Here is a 16616-nt window from a genome sequence, read left to right as displayed (position 1 = left end):
GTTGCTGAAGCTCAAGTGATATTATGTGTAAGGAAGCCTGAAACAGCTGTTGTTACTATGTGGCCTAGTAATTTAAACAAAACAAAACAAAACAAAAATGTCTATTTCTAATTCTTCCCAAAGACTCTAGATATGCTGCTGTATAAATTGGCAGCTCTAAAAACATATACAAATGAGCTGATTAGAATAGAAACATAGAAAAACATCAAGTGGATGCACAGCATTCATTCGTTCAGTCATCACATTTATCCAGGATCTGTATTTACATCAAGCAGGGCATTGCGTTTAGAATAGTAATTAAATAAATTCAAATCTGTTCTCCAGAGGTTTAGCTCCTTTGCTTATATTAATAACTAGGAAGCTGCCCCACTTCTGATCAAATCTTCCCCTTGGTAAGAAGCTGGCAGCGACCCGCCGAATTCGCGGCGCTGTCTCTTTAACGAGCAGTAGAACTCCGATTGCATCGATCGCAGCCTTCTTACCCTCTTCCTCCCACCGGTTTTGTTCCTGTCCTGGTGACGACTCCTTTGGGGTGTCAAGACAGGAGGGGCGCGAGTGTTAATAAACTACGATTCCGTGTGTGGTCGCACCTGCCTCGGGGCGCCCCGCCTGCCCCCCTGAGGACGCCCGCGGGCCTCCGGTGCGGGGAGCCTCGGGGTGCCTCGGGGTTCGGCTGGCCACGCCTGGAGCGCGGGGTTTGATTGGGCCGCCGTTGTTGTAGTGACCGGGAGGCGCCGCTGCTCCAGGCCGACGGTTCCGGGCGCCGCACGGTCCCCCATCCCACCCCATCCCCTTCTTTCCCCTGGTTTCCCCCACCAGCAGGAACTGGGCGCCCGCCGCCCCCCACCATGGCCTCCGCCCCGGTAAGGACGGGCTGGGGAGCGACTCCCCGAAGCCGGTCCCGTGGGCTGCGTGCGGGGCCAGGGCCGTGCCCGCACCTGGAGGGAGCTGGAGGCCGGGGTGTGCTCCCGGGTCCAGAACCTCTAGCTCCTCGCCCCTCGCCCCGGACCCCGCGTCTCCCCTGTGCTCCCCGGGGCGCCGCTCCCGTCGGAGCTCGGCACGGAGCCCCGCAGTCGCACGGTCCCCAGAATTCTCAGGGTTCCCGTGGAGCGCCTGCGTCAGAATCACCTGGGAGGTTTTTAAAAAGTGCCAAAGCCGGGGACGCGGGCTCCGGTGACTGCGAGCAGCGGGGGGCCCCGGGAACCCGCATTTCAGACGAGCTGCCGGGGCATCCCAGGTGCGCTCTGTTCCGAGTGGCGTCAACCGAGGATGTCTCCGGCCGGCCCCTGCGGCCCTGCCCCTGCGGGGAGGTTGGCGCCCCGCGTCCCCCTGTGCGCCACGCGGGGGTCCTGCTGGCGGGGCCACTGCCTGCCGTTCCCAGGCCTGACCCGCGGGAGGGGACCGCGTGCATCCCGACCCCCAGAATCTGAGGTCCGCACCTGCTTTCAGAACTTGACAACTTTCTTCCCAGGAGGACCCTGTTCTGGAGCGTTATTTTAAGGGCCACAAAGCTGCGATCACCTCTGTGGACTTTAGTCCCAACGGCAAACAACTTGGTAAGTTGTATTCTCTTTTTTTTCTTTTTGCGATGGGGCAAAAGCTCAGCTGGTCGGAAACCTTGTCTCCTGTCCACGCTGGGCCCCTAGAACCACCGAGGACCTCCGTGGCGGTGGAGGGCGGCGGGGGCTCGGGGAGCCCGGTGCAGCGGGTGCAGTCGCAGTGCGAGTGGGCTGGAGCCGGGCCACCTGGGTCAGGATGGTCCCCGGCCCATCCTGGCTCCGCAGTCTCCGAGCCTGGCAGGGCACCTTCGCGAACTAACCACCAGGAGGCGCGAGGGGCAAGGGGAGGGCTTTGTCCTCCGCCCTGGGAGGAGGGTGGGGTGTTGGCTACAGAGTTTGTGAAAAGTTGTGAGACGCGCGCGGGAGGAAGTGGTAGAGGAGTCGGAGCTATGCCGGAGGCGGATTACTGAGAGGTCTCGGGTGACCCCCGGGAAGCCCCTGTGGCTGGAAAGGGACCGAGGACCTGCAAGAAAGGAGGGACCTGGTCGGAAGTTTGCTCCTACCTGAGTCGGGAAATCAAGTGGCGGATCCCGCAGCCCTTCCCTTGCGTGGTGACTCCGGTGGCCGCGTCTGCGCCCTAGCCATGAGGATCCGGATGGCCGTGAGGTGGACCTGGGCATGCAAAAGCTGCCTGCTGCTGGCGCTTTTAACTGTGGCCTATGTTCTGGTGGAACTCTCCGTCTCCACTTTCCATGCCTCCCAAGGAGCTGGCCTTGCCTGGCAGCTCCCAGACCCCGGGAAGAAGGCAGAGGATTTGTCCCGACCGCTTTATGAGAAGCCTCCTGCAGATTTCCATGCACTTGGGGAGTGGGGGAAAGCCAGCAAACTCCAGCTCAACGAGGCTGAACTGAAGCAGCAAGAAGAGCTCATTGAGAGATATGCCATCAATATTTACCTCAGTGACAGAATTTCCTTGCACCGCCACATAGAGGATAAAAGAATGTATGAGTGCAAATCTAAGACGTTTTACTATAGAAGACTTCCCACCACCTCGGTTATCATTGCTTTCTACAACGAAGCCTGGTCGACTTTGCTCCGCACCATCCACAGTGTTTTAGAAACTTCTCCTGCGGTCCTTCTGAAGGAGATCATCTTAGTGGATGACTTGAGTGACAGAGTTTATTTGAAGACACAACTTGAAACTTATATCAGCAATCTCAATAGAGTCCGCTTGATTAGAACAAATAAGCGGGAAGGGCTGGTTAGGGCCCGCCTGATTGGGGCCACTTTTGCTACTGGGGATGTTCTCACTTTCCTGGATTGTCACTGTGAGTGTAATTCTGGTTGGTTGGAACCACTTTTGGAAAGGATTGGTGAGGATGAAACAGCAATTGTTTGTCCTGTTATAGATACCATTGATTGGAATACTTTTGAATTTTATATGCAGACTGGGGAACCCATGATTGGCGGGTTTGACTGGCGGTTAACATTCCAGTGGCATTCTGTCCCCAAACATGAAAGGGACAGGCAGAAATCGAGAATTGAGCCAATCAGATCGCCCACCATGGCCGGAGGACTGTTTGCTGTCAGCAAGAAATATTTTGAGTACCTTGGAACATATGACACCGGAATGGAAGTGTGGGGAGGTGAAAACCTGGAACTGTCTTTTAGGGTGTGGCAGTGTGGAGGTAAATTGGAGATCCACCCGTGTTCCCATGTGGGCCATGTATTCCCTAAGCGGGCTCCATATGCTCGGCCCAATTTCCTGCAGAACACTGCTCGGGCAGCAGAAGTGTGGATGGATGAGTACAAAGAGCATTTCTACAATCGAAACCCTCCAGCAAGGAAAGAAGCTTATGGTGATATTTCTGAAAGAATATTACTACGAGAACGGCTGAAGTGCAAGAGCTTTGACTGGTATTTGAAAAATGTGTTTTCGAATTTACACGTTCCAGAGGATAGGCCAGGCTGGCACGGAGCTGTCCGCAGTCTGGGGATCTCTTCTGAGTGCTTAGATTATAATGCCCCTGACAGCAACCCCACAGGTGCTAACCTTTCCCTGTTCGGATGCCATGGTCAAGGAGGCAATCAGTTCTTTGAATACACTTCAAACAAAGAAATCAGGTTTAATTCTGTGACTGAGTTATGTGCAGAGGTTCCTGAGCAAAAAAATCATGTAGGAATGCAAAATTGTCCAAAAGATGGGTTCCCTGTGCCAACAAACATCATTTGGCATTTTAAAGAAGATGGAACCATTTTTCATCCAAACTCAGGACTGTGTCTCAGTGCTTATCGGACATCTGAGGGCCGACCTGATGTTCAGATGAGGACTTGTGATGCATTAGATAAAAATCAAATCTGGAAGTTTGAGAACTAAAAGAGCTCAGCAGCACTTTGGTCCTGAGCTGACAATATATTCAGGAAAGTCAGAGAGCCTCAGTGAAGGTTCTGTTTTATCAGAGATCGCCCAGTGGTCATCTGCGAGAGCGCCTTGTAATCTGTGGTTCATTTCGGTATAGAACACTGAAACTGATGCACAGAGAGCTGCTGTTTCATATTGGGAAGCGCCTTACTTATAGGTTGTTTTATTTCAGAGCTCTGTCAATATGGCTTCTTCTCCTTAAAGAAGATGACTTGAGATACACAAAACATTTAAGTGCCAGATGATATTAAAGAATGTAAAAAGTCCAAGTAAAATAAGAGATGATTTATGTTGATGGGTAAGTTCACTGCACATCCCTCTTTTTTTTTTTTTTTAACAAAACTCAAATGTGCAGTTTGAGCTATAGCTGTTTTGATTGTACATAGAATTTGAATTTCTTTAGACAGCACATTAAATTTTAGATTTTGTTCATTTTTTATTCTAATTTTTAAAAATCAAATGGAAATCAAAATAAATTGATTTTAAGGAGAAAGGCCTGGTTTAGATATGCGTGTCATTAGAAGAGGGCATTCGTTTGAATGTGAGTTTAGAGGTCTTTTTAACACATAGACATCTCAGAAAAATATACCCATAGCTGAATGAAATGGAGAGATCTTTGCATTCAACACTTTGTAAACTTGAGCTGTTGGACTTAACTGATCTATACTGATACCTCAAATCACTTTGATTTCTTAACCTATCCTGTCTGTGAACTTGTTTGTGTATTAGGGCATTTTCAGATTGCATTTCTTTAAGTTATGAATGTACTTGTGAGGGACTCATTCAGAATACTGTACTTCCTTCCCTTTGTTTAATGCTTAATCACTTAAAGTAAATACAATTGAGGCCTCTCAGAAGTTGACAGTTTAAACCTAACTGTGTTTACTGAAACGTGTGAAACCGAAAGTAGGCCCTGTTTTGCAAAGGCTGCTGGACTCTTCTGTGAGTTCTTGCTGATTAGGGCATTTCAGGATTTATTTTAAGAAGACAAGGGGAAAAGCCTGTCTTGACAATGGGGACTGCTGCCTTCCAGCTTGTTTTCAGCCTGGCACTTAGTTAGCTTTTTCAGTAAGTGGGAGAATGACTGACTGGCTCCGCCCAGGAATGTGACTTTGGTCTTGTGACTTTGACCAAATGACTCAGTTTGGGCCTCAGTTTCCTCATCTGCAAAATGTAGCTGCTGGATTAGGTCTTGAAGGTCCCTTCCAGCTTGGAAATGTTATGATTATACCTTACACCCATCTCAGATTCATTCATTGTGCAATCTTTACAACACTTTTTATCTCTTCACTTTCAATATAGGTAATGTTGTTGAGCAACGTTCAGTCCGTTTATGAAGCTGGAAAAGAGAAATGGTTGTAAAACTTGAGTGAGCTGCGCTCACCCTGCAGTGGCTTATTTTAGATTGAGTGGAAAGTTGTTGTGGTCACTGTATTCATTTCATTTTGACAGTTGTTGAACCAATTTTTGTTTCTATCTTTAATCTTTCCAACTGGAAGTCACCTTTTGGGCTAAGGATATAACTATTTCCCAAACTAAATAATTTGAGAAGTAGACACACTGAGAAGTATTTTTACTGGTTGTATTCCAATGTGATATAGAGATCACAGGATAAATTCAGAATTATATATCAATTAGTTCCCTTTGGTCTAGATTTTTGAAAAATGCATGCTTCGTAAAGAACTAGTCTATAGTACTCATATGAAAAGTTGTTTTCAATGTCTACTTAATGACCTAGAGAGCAGCAACTTTGCAAAATCTGAAATTAAGAAAAAAATTTAGGATAGCCATTTCAAAAAGTAAAATTGCTCAATATCTTGAATATTTTGCCTCTTTTTTGCTTCTTAAAGTGAAAATGTGTTATTAACTGTCTGTAAATTATCTAGCAACCTCAAATTTTATCAAAGAATTGCCCAGATTCCATGTGCTGTGTGCATGGTCCTGGGTGTAATTTAAAGGAGGACTTATAATAGTGCTCTGAATTTTACAGAAGAGTTGACTGAGAATAGATATTCTCCTAAACCTACCCTCTCCCCTTGCTCAGTCTGCCATTTTTAAATTATTAAATTACCTTTTATTTTTAAAAATGTATTTTTGTTGTTCTTCTTAGCCCCCTATCAACTGGGAGAACTAAAATTGATATATTTTGGAAGTACTTATTGGAGTTATTTTTATTCTAGTATCTTGCTGCTCACATCAAGAGGGAAAGGGAGACTGAAAAGTAAAGTAGTGCTTAATTCTTTATTTACCTTTGGTCTAAATTTCAGGGCATGATCCATTCATCTTTTTAGAAGAAATGTTAGGCTAGTGCTTTATTTTTATCAATAATTTTGAGCAGTTAGGCTGTTCACGTAGGTAACAGAAGAATGAGGGTTTCACTTTTCATACATAGACAATTCCAATTTAATTCTGAAAGCACACTATAAAACCACAAACAAAATATATTTTGATGCCCTACTTCTAACTTATTGGTACCAAAGCTCTCTTTTGTTGTGGATAATTAAGAATTGACCTTTTAAGTTAGTTTACATGGTTACTAACAGTTTTAGTAAAATATTTGCTAGACAAGAAGTTTCAATCTTAAATGGCCAGTCACTATGTCATTTAGTATCCATGTCTATGAATAGTTTTACCATCTAAATAGGCATTTTTAGAAGTTAGTGTGTGTGTGTGTGTGTGTTTGTGTGTGTTTAATGACAAGCGAGTCATCTGTAGTATCTCTACAACTCAAAATAATTTTTTTTTTTTTAAATTTGGCCCAGCCACTGTGGCTCAGGGGTAGTATTGACCCATGTGCCAAGAGGTCATCAGTTCGCAGGGCACATGCCCAGGTTGTGGGTCTGATCCCCAGTGGGGGGCATGCAGGAGGCAGCTAATCGATGTTCTCTCTCATCGATGTTTCTCTCTCTCCTCCCTTCCTCTCTCTCTAAAATCGATAAAGAAAAAAAATTGTATTCATTATATGTTGGCTAATCAAAATAAGACAAGGTTATTTTTAAGTTGTATAGTCCTAGTTGATTTAGGATTTCAATTTGAATTGATAAAATACTTAATTTTGACTTGTTTGTCTTTTTGAGTTGCTGTTCTAATATTTTTAAATGAGCACAAAGAATGTTGAGGTTCAGATTAATCTGTTTTGAACAATGAATGTTTTTCTGTGTGATGAGTGGTTTCAATCCTTTTTTCCTTTTGTTAATGGTATTTGCAATATCGATTAGGACAGAAAATAAAATATGTGCCTAATTATTTTTGCAAATGGAGTCTGATTATTTTAGTCTATGGCATCACTGTCTCTGTGTACACATTTGTTGATGGTACAGAAGTAAGTTAAGCTTGTAATTCTTTAACTTAATTGAGAATGCAAACAGTAGAATATAAAAAAAAAGAAAAGTCAAGTTTTCTGTATTATTTTGCAAGGTGTCATCCACCAGCAAGTATTCTGAGGTGGTGTAAGCATTATGTATTAACTACTCAAACAAACTGGGAATAACCGGGGATCTCTGGGACCTGTCGAGGGCACTATAAATGAAAGCAAGTGGGCACCTGGGCACATCAGCAGTAATTTCACAACCCTGGGCTGCAAGAAAAAAAATTCTGTCCTATAAACCTCGTAGCCTCACACTTATTCAGCCTTCTGTCTGCATCACCCTGTCCTGAGTGTAATTCCTGTGCACCAGTAGCATGTTTCTTCCTCTTCAGTGATTCCTGCCTGACACCCTGCACACCTGCCTCCCCGAGCCCGGCACACTGCCTGAGGACGACTAGTCTAAGGACTCCTGCATCAGGGGTCTTACAGCTACACTGAACACATGTATAGTTGAGCTAAATATACCTTCACTGATCTCTTGTTTTTTATACTATTTTAAAAGTTGCTGTAAATACGTGCTACAATCTTGCTCTCTTACTAGGTGACTGCAAGCCTGTGCAAATCATTTCATGTCTCTGTGTTTGTCTCATGAATATGAAAAACAAACTGGAAAGTCCGTAGATGAAAAACCATAGTACAGTAGTGGTTGCCAGAGACTGGGAGAGGGAGGAATAGCAAAAATGATTGCTAATGAGGATGGGTGTCTTTAGGGCAAGGGAGTGGTGGTGATGAGAATGTTCTGGAATTAGATGGTGACAGTGGTGGTACGACTTTGGGCAAAACACTGAATTGTACACTTTAGAAGGGAATTTACAGCCCTGGCCAGTTTTCTCAGTGGTTAGAGCGTCGGCCCTCGGACCAATGAGTTGCGGGTTCCATTCCAGTCAAGGGCACGTACCTCGGTTGCAGTTCCTCCCAGGCCCTGCAGGGGCCGTGTGGGAGGCAACCAGTCAATGTTTCTCTCTCTCTTCCTGCCTTCCTCCCACTGTATCTGAAGATAAATAGAAAAAAACATGTCCCCCGGTAAAGATTGAAATAAATAAATAAATAAAAGGGAATTTTATTTTATTAGTCACATGCTAATATCACAATTAAAAAAAAATAAAAACAACTTCAAGGTAATAAAGAGCCCGGAGAATTTCCTGTGTCCTAGAAAAGATCTTTTCTGTGTCCCTCTATGCATACTAGACTTTAACACAGACCAGCAGTATTTAGTATTAATACTTGAGTCATTTTGTAATTCAGTAGAATTAAGAAATTTAGATATAACAGGAATCTCCCAGCTTAGTATTAGGCTGCAGGATGAAATCAGTTTGTATTGTAGTTTTTTCTAAGAGTCAGAAAAACCTCAATTAATTCTTTTTTTTTTTAATCCTGCCCGAGGATATTTTTTCTATTGATTTTTAAAAAGAGAGTGGAAGGGAGAAAAACATCGATGTGAGAGAGACACATTGGTTGCCTCCTGCACGCTCCCCGATGGGGGCGGGGATCAAACCTGCAGCCCAGGCACGTGCCCTTGACCAGGAATCTAACCCCAGATTCTTCGGTGGTGGTGGTGGGGGCAATGCTCTAACCACTGAGCGAAACCAGCCAGGGCCTCAATTAATCCTTTTGAGCAGGAGGTAGAGATTATCATCAAAGGTGAATGAGTTCCTGAGGTATGTAGTTTGTTCATGGCAGAGCCGAAGACTGGAGGAGTCCTTGTACCGTGCTAGTAATCCGGCCTCGTCTCGTCCGTGCCCAGTGTGCTCTCTTCCTCCGGCTGCCCTGGGAGCGAGGTCTGCTGCAGGCCCAGCGTCCCCTAACCCACTGGTTTTCACTCACTGATTGTGTTCAAAAGGGGGATGGGAGGTACTGTTTTATTAGTATGCCTTTGTTTGGTTATTGCCACTGGGTGCCAGATGCTGTCCTCCGCTCGGGCACACAAAGCAGGCGTGCCAGAAGTGGTTCGAAGGAGTCACAGTCCAGTCTAGAGACCACAGTAACAAGGGAACACACAAATGCAGGTACAGCTCGAGACAGGAAAACAATTGAATGCTGCGAAGAAAGAGAACAAGGAGCTTTGAGGGATATTAACTGTGTCAACAGACTTAAGTTTATGGGGTCAAAGAGCACCTCTCTGAGGAAGTTAGATTTATTCAAGCCACGAGGGAGCCGTTAGCTAGGCAAAGACTGGAGACAGAGTAGCCTATGTGAAGAGGACGGGGAAGAGCTGGTCCTCACGGAGAGGCAAGGCCCCCAGCACACTCAGAGCTGCGAGGAGAGCTTTGGGTGACGGGGTTGCGGGGAGGCAGGGGCAGCTCGGCGAGGCCTTGGAGGACGGGAGGCTGGAGTGGGTTAAGTGGGGGTCCTCCAGAGGATATGCCCAGGTCCTAAACCCAGAACCTGTAAATGTGACATTGTTTGTGAATAACGGTCTTTGCAAATGTGACTAAGTTAAGGATCTTTTTTTTTTTTTTTTTTTATCCTCACCCGAGGACATTTTCCCATTTTTTTGTTCAGGTAGAGTGAGAGAGAGAGAGAAACATCGACATGAAAGGGACACATCAGGTGGATGCCACCCTCACGACCAACCAGGGCCGGGGACAAACTGCAACCGAGGTACGTGCCCTTAGCGGGAACCGAACCCGGGTCTCTCCGGACCGCATGCCGACGCTCTAACCGCTGAGCCAAACCGGCCAGGGCTAAGTTAAGGATCTTTAGTAGAAATCATCTAGGATGATCTGGGTGGGCTCTAAATCCAATGACAAGTGTTCTTGTAAGACACACACAGAGGAGATGAGCGGAAGCCACATGAAACCAGAGGCAGAGCATTGGAGCGACCGAGCTGCACGCCAAGGCGCTCCCGAAGGCACCAGACGCCGGAAGAGGCCAGGAATGGAATCTCGGGTCTTTAGAGGAAATACGGTACTGCCAGCGCCTTGGTTTTAGACGGCTAGTCTCTAGCACAGTGAGAGAATAAATGTCTGTTGTTTGAAGCCTCCCGGTTTTTGGCAATTTGTTATGGCAGCCACAGGAAACTAACAGGCCACATTTTAGGATTTTGTTCGGAGAATCGGGGGAATGGTGGAAGGGTGTTAAGTAGGCAATAGCATGATCTGATTTATACCTCAAAAAGAGCACTGTGGTTACCATGGAGAGACTGGACTATTAGGAGAGAAATCAAGAGCTATTATAATAATATCAGCAGGATATGATGGTGGTTCAAACTAGAGGGGTGATCTTCAAAGTAAGAGGTGGTGGGAAAGAAAGAAACGTGGGAGTTATTAGCATATCGATGGTATTTAAAGTCATGGGAGTAGATAAAGTCACCTGGGAAGAACACAGAAGAATGAGGGTGAATGGCCCCTGTCTGGGACCTGAAGCTCTCCAAACTTTAGATCAGAAGAGGAAATGACAAAAGCAACGAAGGAGTAATCAGACAGATAGGAGGGAAAGCCGTTATAGTAGGGTATCATGAAAACCAAGGTCCAGAGTAGGGTAAAATGTTGGAGAGGAGAAGGTACCAAACAGTCACTAGAGAGGGGAGGAGGGAACTGTTGCAGAATTGAGCACTGCCGGGCAGTGCAGACGACCCCTGTGAGGTGAGTGGTCGTGACCTTCCAGCGCTCCCACCCCGTCTGGCTGGTGTCTAGCAGTTGTTGCCGGCACAGACACCGTCTCGGAAAAGGCAGAGTGATTGGGACCTTGCCAGGCTAGCTGAGCGACGGAGGGAAAGTCAAGGGAATGAACAGATGTGCAAGAGGGGACTTATGAACTGCATGGTTAAATGAAGGTGGTAAAAGAGCCTTAGTGGAGAACACAGTCAGGGGATTAGACTCTGGATGAGGTGGGAGCGACGGAGCAAGAGCTCTGAGGAGAGCATGTTGTCAGAGGACGGCAGGTTCAGGTAGCCCCGCGGGACGGGCGCAGGCTCTGGTGACAGGATCCAGGGTGTGACCACAGGATGGGTTGTGAAGGAAGCATGGAAGCAAAGTGTTTGGGGAGGCCTCTGTCCCCCTGGTCTGATGTTCTTCACCACCTCACTCTGCTTGGCCGGCTCCTCCTTGTCCTTCACGCCTCCACTTAAACCTGCTGCTGGGCAGTCCCCGTGCAGTAGGTGTTCTGCCCCGCACACAAGTCTCATGACTTCCTGCTTTATCTTTCATGTCTTGCTTGTTGGTTTTCTTCTTTTCCACGTGAATATAAGCTCCTCATTTAAAAATTTTGCCTATTTTTGACTTAGCACACCCCCCCCCCAGTACCTGATGTTGTAGGGCGTATGTGTTGGATGCACTGATAATGCCAAGAGCAGGAACGCAGGAGAAGGGTGTCCTGAGGTAGGCGAAGTGTGAAGAGATAACAGTTGTTGCTTGAAGGGGTTTTGGCAAACTTGGTGTCCCCCAGGTGGGTTGAGGTTTCAGTAGTTAAGGACAAGGAGGGACTTTCAGAGTGTGGATAAAAGCGTGGTCATCGAATGGGTGCTCCTGTGGTCTAGTGGGTACTTTGGGGAAGGAGGGAAGGCATGGCTGCCAGGTTCAGCTAAGGGCATACCCAGAGCATTATGGGAGTGAGAGTACATGATGACCACAGGGGCTGAAGTCTTTTTTTGGTTAATCCTCATCCGAGGATATTTTCCATTGATTTTTTTTTTAGACAGTGGAAGGGAGGAAGGGAGAGAGAGAGAAACTTCGATGTGAGAGAGACACATCAATTGGTTGCCTCCCTCACGAACTCGACTGGGGCTGGGGACCGAACCCACAACCCAGGTACGTGCCCTTGAGCAGGAATTGAACCCAAGACCCTTTGTTTCGCTGGTTGTTGCTCTCACTGCTGAGCCAAACCAGCCAGAGCGAGGGGCTTAAGTCTTAAACTTCTGGTCATGCTGGGAGAGAACAGAACATGAAGCATGATGGATTCATTTTTTTTTTTAAACATTTTTCTTCAATTATAGTTGACATACAATATTGTATTAGTTTCAGGTGTACAACATAGTGATTAGACATTTGTTTACCTTACAAAGTGATCCCTGTTGTGAATCTAGTACCTGTGGCATGACTGTGTTCCCTCTACAGAGTTTACATGATCGGTTTCTTCCTAATAGCCTCCTGGAAGGGGGTGGGCCCTTGGGTTTCACAGGATAGGTTGAGAGGTGGTCGGAGGACAGAGAGGAGAGGGGATGGGGAGAGCAGTGACCTGCGAAGGGCTGCCATCCCTTTGCGTGGCTGCAGAACGGGGTTCCGCCAGCCCGGCTGAGCCTGGGTCGGGTCGGGCCCTGGAGCCGTGCTCTTTTTCATTAGACTAGCAGTCTCTTTCCCAGAGGCCTACACTCGAGCTTATACAAACATCAGAAGAGGCTAGAAGTTTTTTCATATAGTTTGCAGAATCTGAGCTGCACTTTAGAAGTTTCCATTTAAAATGATAAAATTTTAACATTGAAGTCGTCAGTGTTTTCCCTTTTTTCCTTCAAGGTTACCCTGTCATTGACTCAGTCCCTGTTTAATGTGTGTGGGTTGTTTGTAGAATAAATGCTTGTAAAGAACAAGTTCATTTCTCCTTTTCTAACTGAATAGAGGCAGAATTAAAGTGGACATTTTTAGGTTATTTTCTCACAGTGAAACCGTAGTAAAAGTTTACCAGAGATTCTTTTTCTAATATGGTTCTTGATGGCAACCTGTGTAGTGGCTTCGTTGCAGCTTCTCCTACTGTTACAGCTTTAAAAATTACTCCCATGTGCTAAAGTAATCTTGTGTACTCACTGAGAGGTGATAGCAGAGTGCAATATTTCTCAAGTTTCTATGTATGTACCCCGCAAAGAATGTAAGCTACGATAAGTAGGCATTGTAAGGTCGCCAGTAATTCAGTGGAGATAATCCATAAATCCCCAGCACTTTGAGTAGCACTGTGTTATTGATAAATGCCCAGGCCTTGGAGTCTGATAGAACTGGGTTTAAATATGGAGTCTACAGCTTTCCTTCTGTGTAATCTTGGACAAGTGACTTACCCTCACTAAGACTCATTTCCGCATCTATAAAAGAGGGATAATTATATCACTCACACTGTTGTGAGGATTAAATAAAAGAACGCTGATGAGGTCTTTAAAGGTACTTGGCCCATAAAAACAGCTCAGTAAAGGTTTGTGTTGTTACAATTATCAGTCCTCATGGACATGTGGAATTTGAATAAATTAAATTAAAATTCTCCAGATTGATTATTACCAAAGATTATTTTTAAAGCGCTCACAGCTTCTTTGAGACCAGGCTTAAGCTAGCAAGCTAATCACTTAGAGTCACCCGGTAGGAAAACATGCTTAATTATTCTCTCATTCAGAGCAAAGAAGTTTTACATTCGTACCATCATTTAATAACATCACTGTACAGAGCTAGGAAAATCTAACCAATTTTGAAAGTATGCGATAGGGTAGTAAAGTTTATCTAGTTGAGATGAGAATATTATCTTTTTATTGTGCAACCCTCTCACTTCTGTCTGGGTTTATAGATGTGTATGCCTGGGGGTTACATTTTATTTTTCTTTTCTTAAAAATATTTATAGAGAACTCCTTCCCATAGATTTCCTTAGAAGATTTCCGTGTTTATTTTTTGCCCGAAGAAGGCAGCTTAGTGTTTCCTCTGTGACCAGGAGTAAGAGCGGCGCGAGCCTAGAGACGGAGCGGGGAGGGCAGACCATGGGGCCTCCGAGCGAGGAAGCAGGCGTCAGTCCCGGGAGGTGGCTTTGAAGTAGGGCATAGGGCATGGTGAGGGTGGGAGACACAAAGAGGGGCTTCTGCAGCAATCAAAAAATTCAAGAACGCTAGACGAAGGTGATTGGATTATTAGGACTCTCTTGAATATGGAATGAAAAGGCTTGAGAGGGATATCATCTTAATTTATAAAGTTGTGGAAGGTACTGTACTGTGAACACAGCACCTTTTAGTAAATTCTAAAATATGTATTCTTTAACCCAGCAGTAATTCTTTTGGGAATTTATCACAAAGATATATTTGCACAGGTCAGAAATGACACACATACCTTACAGGCTGGTTTTTAAAAGCACTGTCAACAACCTAAATAGGGGAAACTGAGTCAGTAAATTAGGGGGCACAATAGAATACTATGCAGCTATTAAAAAGAAAAAGCAGACCCACCTCCAGTCTTGACAGTCATTGATAACCAAACTTGCCCTCCAGCTGAAAACAACTGTAAGCTAAGACAAAATGTATGAGACAAGTGTTTTCAGAGCAACAGAGAGTACAAAACTGATCATTTCAAGAAGGGAAGCACACGGTGAGCCCCCCCACCCCCACCTGGCTTTCTCCCTAGGGGCACTCTGCCTGCTGAACAGCAGAGGGGGAGCCTAAGTGAGCGGCAGCCCGGCTGCACCGGGCAGCGGAGGGCAGATCCTGGCTGTGATGGGCTGACGTGTGCGGCAGAATTCCTGAGAAGTTCTAGTAGGGCAAGCAGCCACAGAAGTCTGTGGGAGGTTGTTATAGTTTTGGCTGAGGGCCCAGCAACACGTGTGCAAGCTGAGAATCTATGAGGTCCAGCAGGGATCACTTAATGCTGAGCTGGAAGCTGAATGGTGATGCCAGTGACTGTGGAGGGCTGGGTGTCCCTGTATCTCCAGTTGAGACCAAGTGGGGACATCTCGCTGAGCACCTCAGACATGTGGGTGAGACACCAGGGAGGCCAAGCTTTAGGAATCAGGACCACACCTGGTACAAGAGGCATGCCTTGAAACCTGAATTCAGAACTGAACTAGATCCACTCTAATAAAGAGTGAAACCAAGTCTGACAAGACCAAGAGGGAGAACGGCGGGATCCTGAATTCTGGTTAGTGGGATTGCTATTTGCAGAGGTGTGGGTTAGTGATTATCACCCTACTGTTTGTATATTCTAGGCTGGAAGAAAAATATATTGAGCAGTCCTGGCCAGTTTGGCGCAGCATTAGAGCATTGGCCAGTGGACCAGAGAGTCCCTGGTTCATTCCAGCCAAGGGCACATACCTCGGTTGGGGGTCCCCCGACCCCAATGCGGGTGGCAACCAATGGATGTGTCTCTCTCACATAGATGTTTCTCTCTCTCTGTCTTTCTCTAGTCCTCTCCCCACTCCATCTGAAGATAAGTGGAAAAATATATATATTAATTCTCACCTGAGCCTGCAATCTTCAGGAATATTAAGGTCAATGAAGACAAAGAATGACCTAGGAAATCTTTCTAGTTCACAGGAGACTGAACACATTGCAATTAATGCAACGCATATCCTGGCTCACATCGCGGACTAGGGAAAATGGTGTAATAGGCAAAATCCACATATGAACTGTGGCTAATAAAATATTAAATAGCACTTAATTTCCTGACTTTGTTTATCGTATGTGCTTTATGTCAGTGCACGTTCTTGTTCTTAGGAAATACATACTGAAGTATGTGGCAGTAGAAAACCGTGTTTCTAACATCGTTTCAATGAGCTAAGGAAAAATATGCATATATAAAAGTGTTTACATATAGAGAGAATAATAAAACAGATGGACAAAATGTCAACAAGAGGAAAATCTAAAGTAGAGATTATAAGGACATTTCTTTATTATTAAATGTATTGGGTACATTGGTTAATAACATTATGTAAATTTCTTGTGCTGCATTGTAAATGTAGTGTAAGCTTGAAATTGTCAAAATAAAAATGTATCAGAAGTGGGTGGGGAAAGAAGGCAGCTCCGTGTACTAATAAAGCATGATCTCCAGTGTATCCCACCCCACGGAGTGGGCAGGAGGCGGCGGCTAGAGAGGCCGAGTGCAGAATGGCCGGGGTGGCATACTACTGTTAGTATCAAGAGCACAGGTGAATAGACACACATCTGTTCAAGTACATAGGAGGGTACCAAGAAAATGGTTGCACCCAGCCAGTGTGGCCCAGTGGTTGAGTGTCAGCCCAGGCATCAAGAGGTCGCCAGTTTGATTCCCGGTCAAGGCACATGCCCAGGTTGTGGGTCTGATCCCCAGTGGGGGACATGCAGGAGGCAGCCAGGTGATGTTCTCTCTCATCGATGTCTCTGTGTCTCTCTCCCTCTCTTTTCCTCTCTCTCTAAAATCAATAAAGAAAAAAAAAAAGGAAAGAAAGAACATGGTTGACACCGGCTATCTCTAGGGAAGGAATCGGGGACAAGGGCTGGAAGGAGATTGTGGTCAGTTCTCTTTAGTAACATTGGATTCTGTATCATGTACATGTATTAACAACTGAAAAGATAATGTAACAAGAAATGCAAAACTGGAGGCAGAAAATGTATTCTCAACAAAGCAGACCTCTTAAGGAATTGAGTTTGGTTAAATTAATGAGTGAGAGAGCTTGGGTTGAC

General features: G+C 45.6%; 2 protein-coding genes across 2 annotated transcripts in view; both read left to right on the top strand.

Moving 5' to 3' along the window:
- Positions 1 to 1457: 1457 nt before the first annotated feature.
- Positions 1458 to 16616, top strand: part of POC1B (POC1 centriolar protein B) — a 94871-nt gene continuing 79712 nt past the window's right edge. The window contains exon 1 of the mRNA XM_036251278.1: positions 1458 to 1556. The gene's annotated coding sequence lies outside the window, so the exon portion shown is untranslated. The remainder of the gene's footprint in view (positions 1557 to 16616) is intronic.
- Positions 1898 to 6594, top strand: LOC118623561 (polypeptide N-acetylgalactosaminyltransferase 4). Its single transcript, XM_036251277.1, has one exon. It carries the CDS (start codon positions 2143 to 2145, stop codon positions 3874 to 3876), a length of 1734 nt encoding a protein of 577 aa, XP_036107170.1. The 5' UTR covers positions 1898 to 2142; the 3' UTR covers positions 3877 to 6594.

This window comes from Molossus molossus, unplaced genomic scaffold (assembly GCF_014108415.1).
Source record: "Molossus molossus isolate mMolMol1 unplaced genomic scaffold, mMolMol1.p scaffold_m16_p_10, whole genome shotgun sequence".
NCBI classification, from domain to species: Eukaryota; Metazoa; Chordata; class Mammalia; order Chiroptera; family Molossidae; genus Molossus; species Molossus molossus.
The sequence above is the reverse complement of the archived record's forward strand: the minus strand, read 5'-3'. Positions and strand labels throughout refer to the sequence as shown.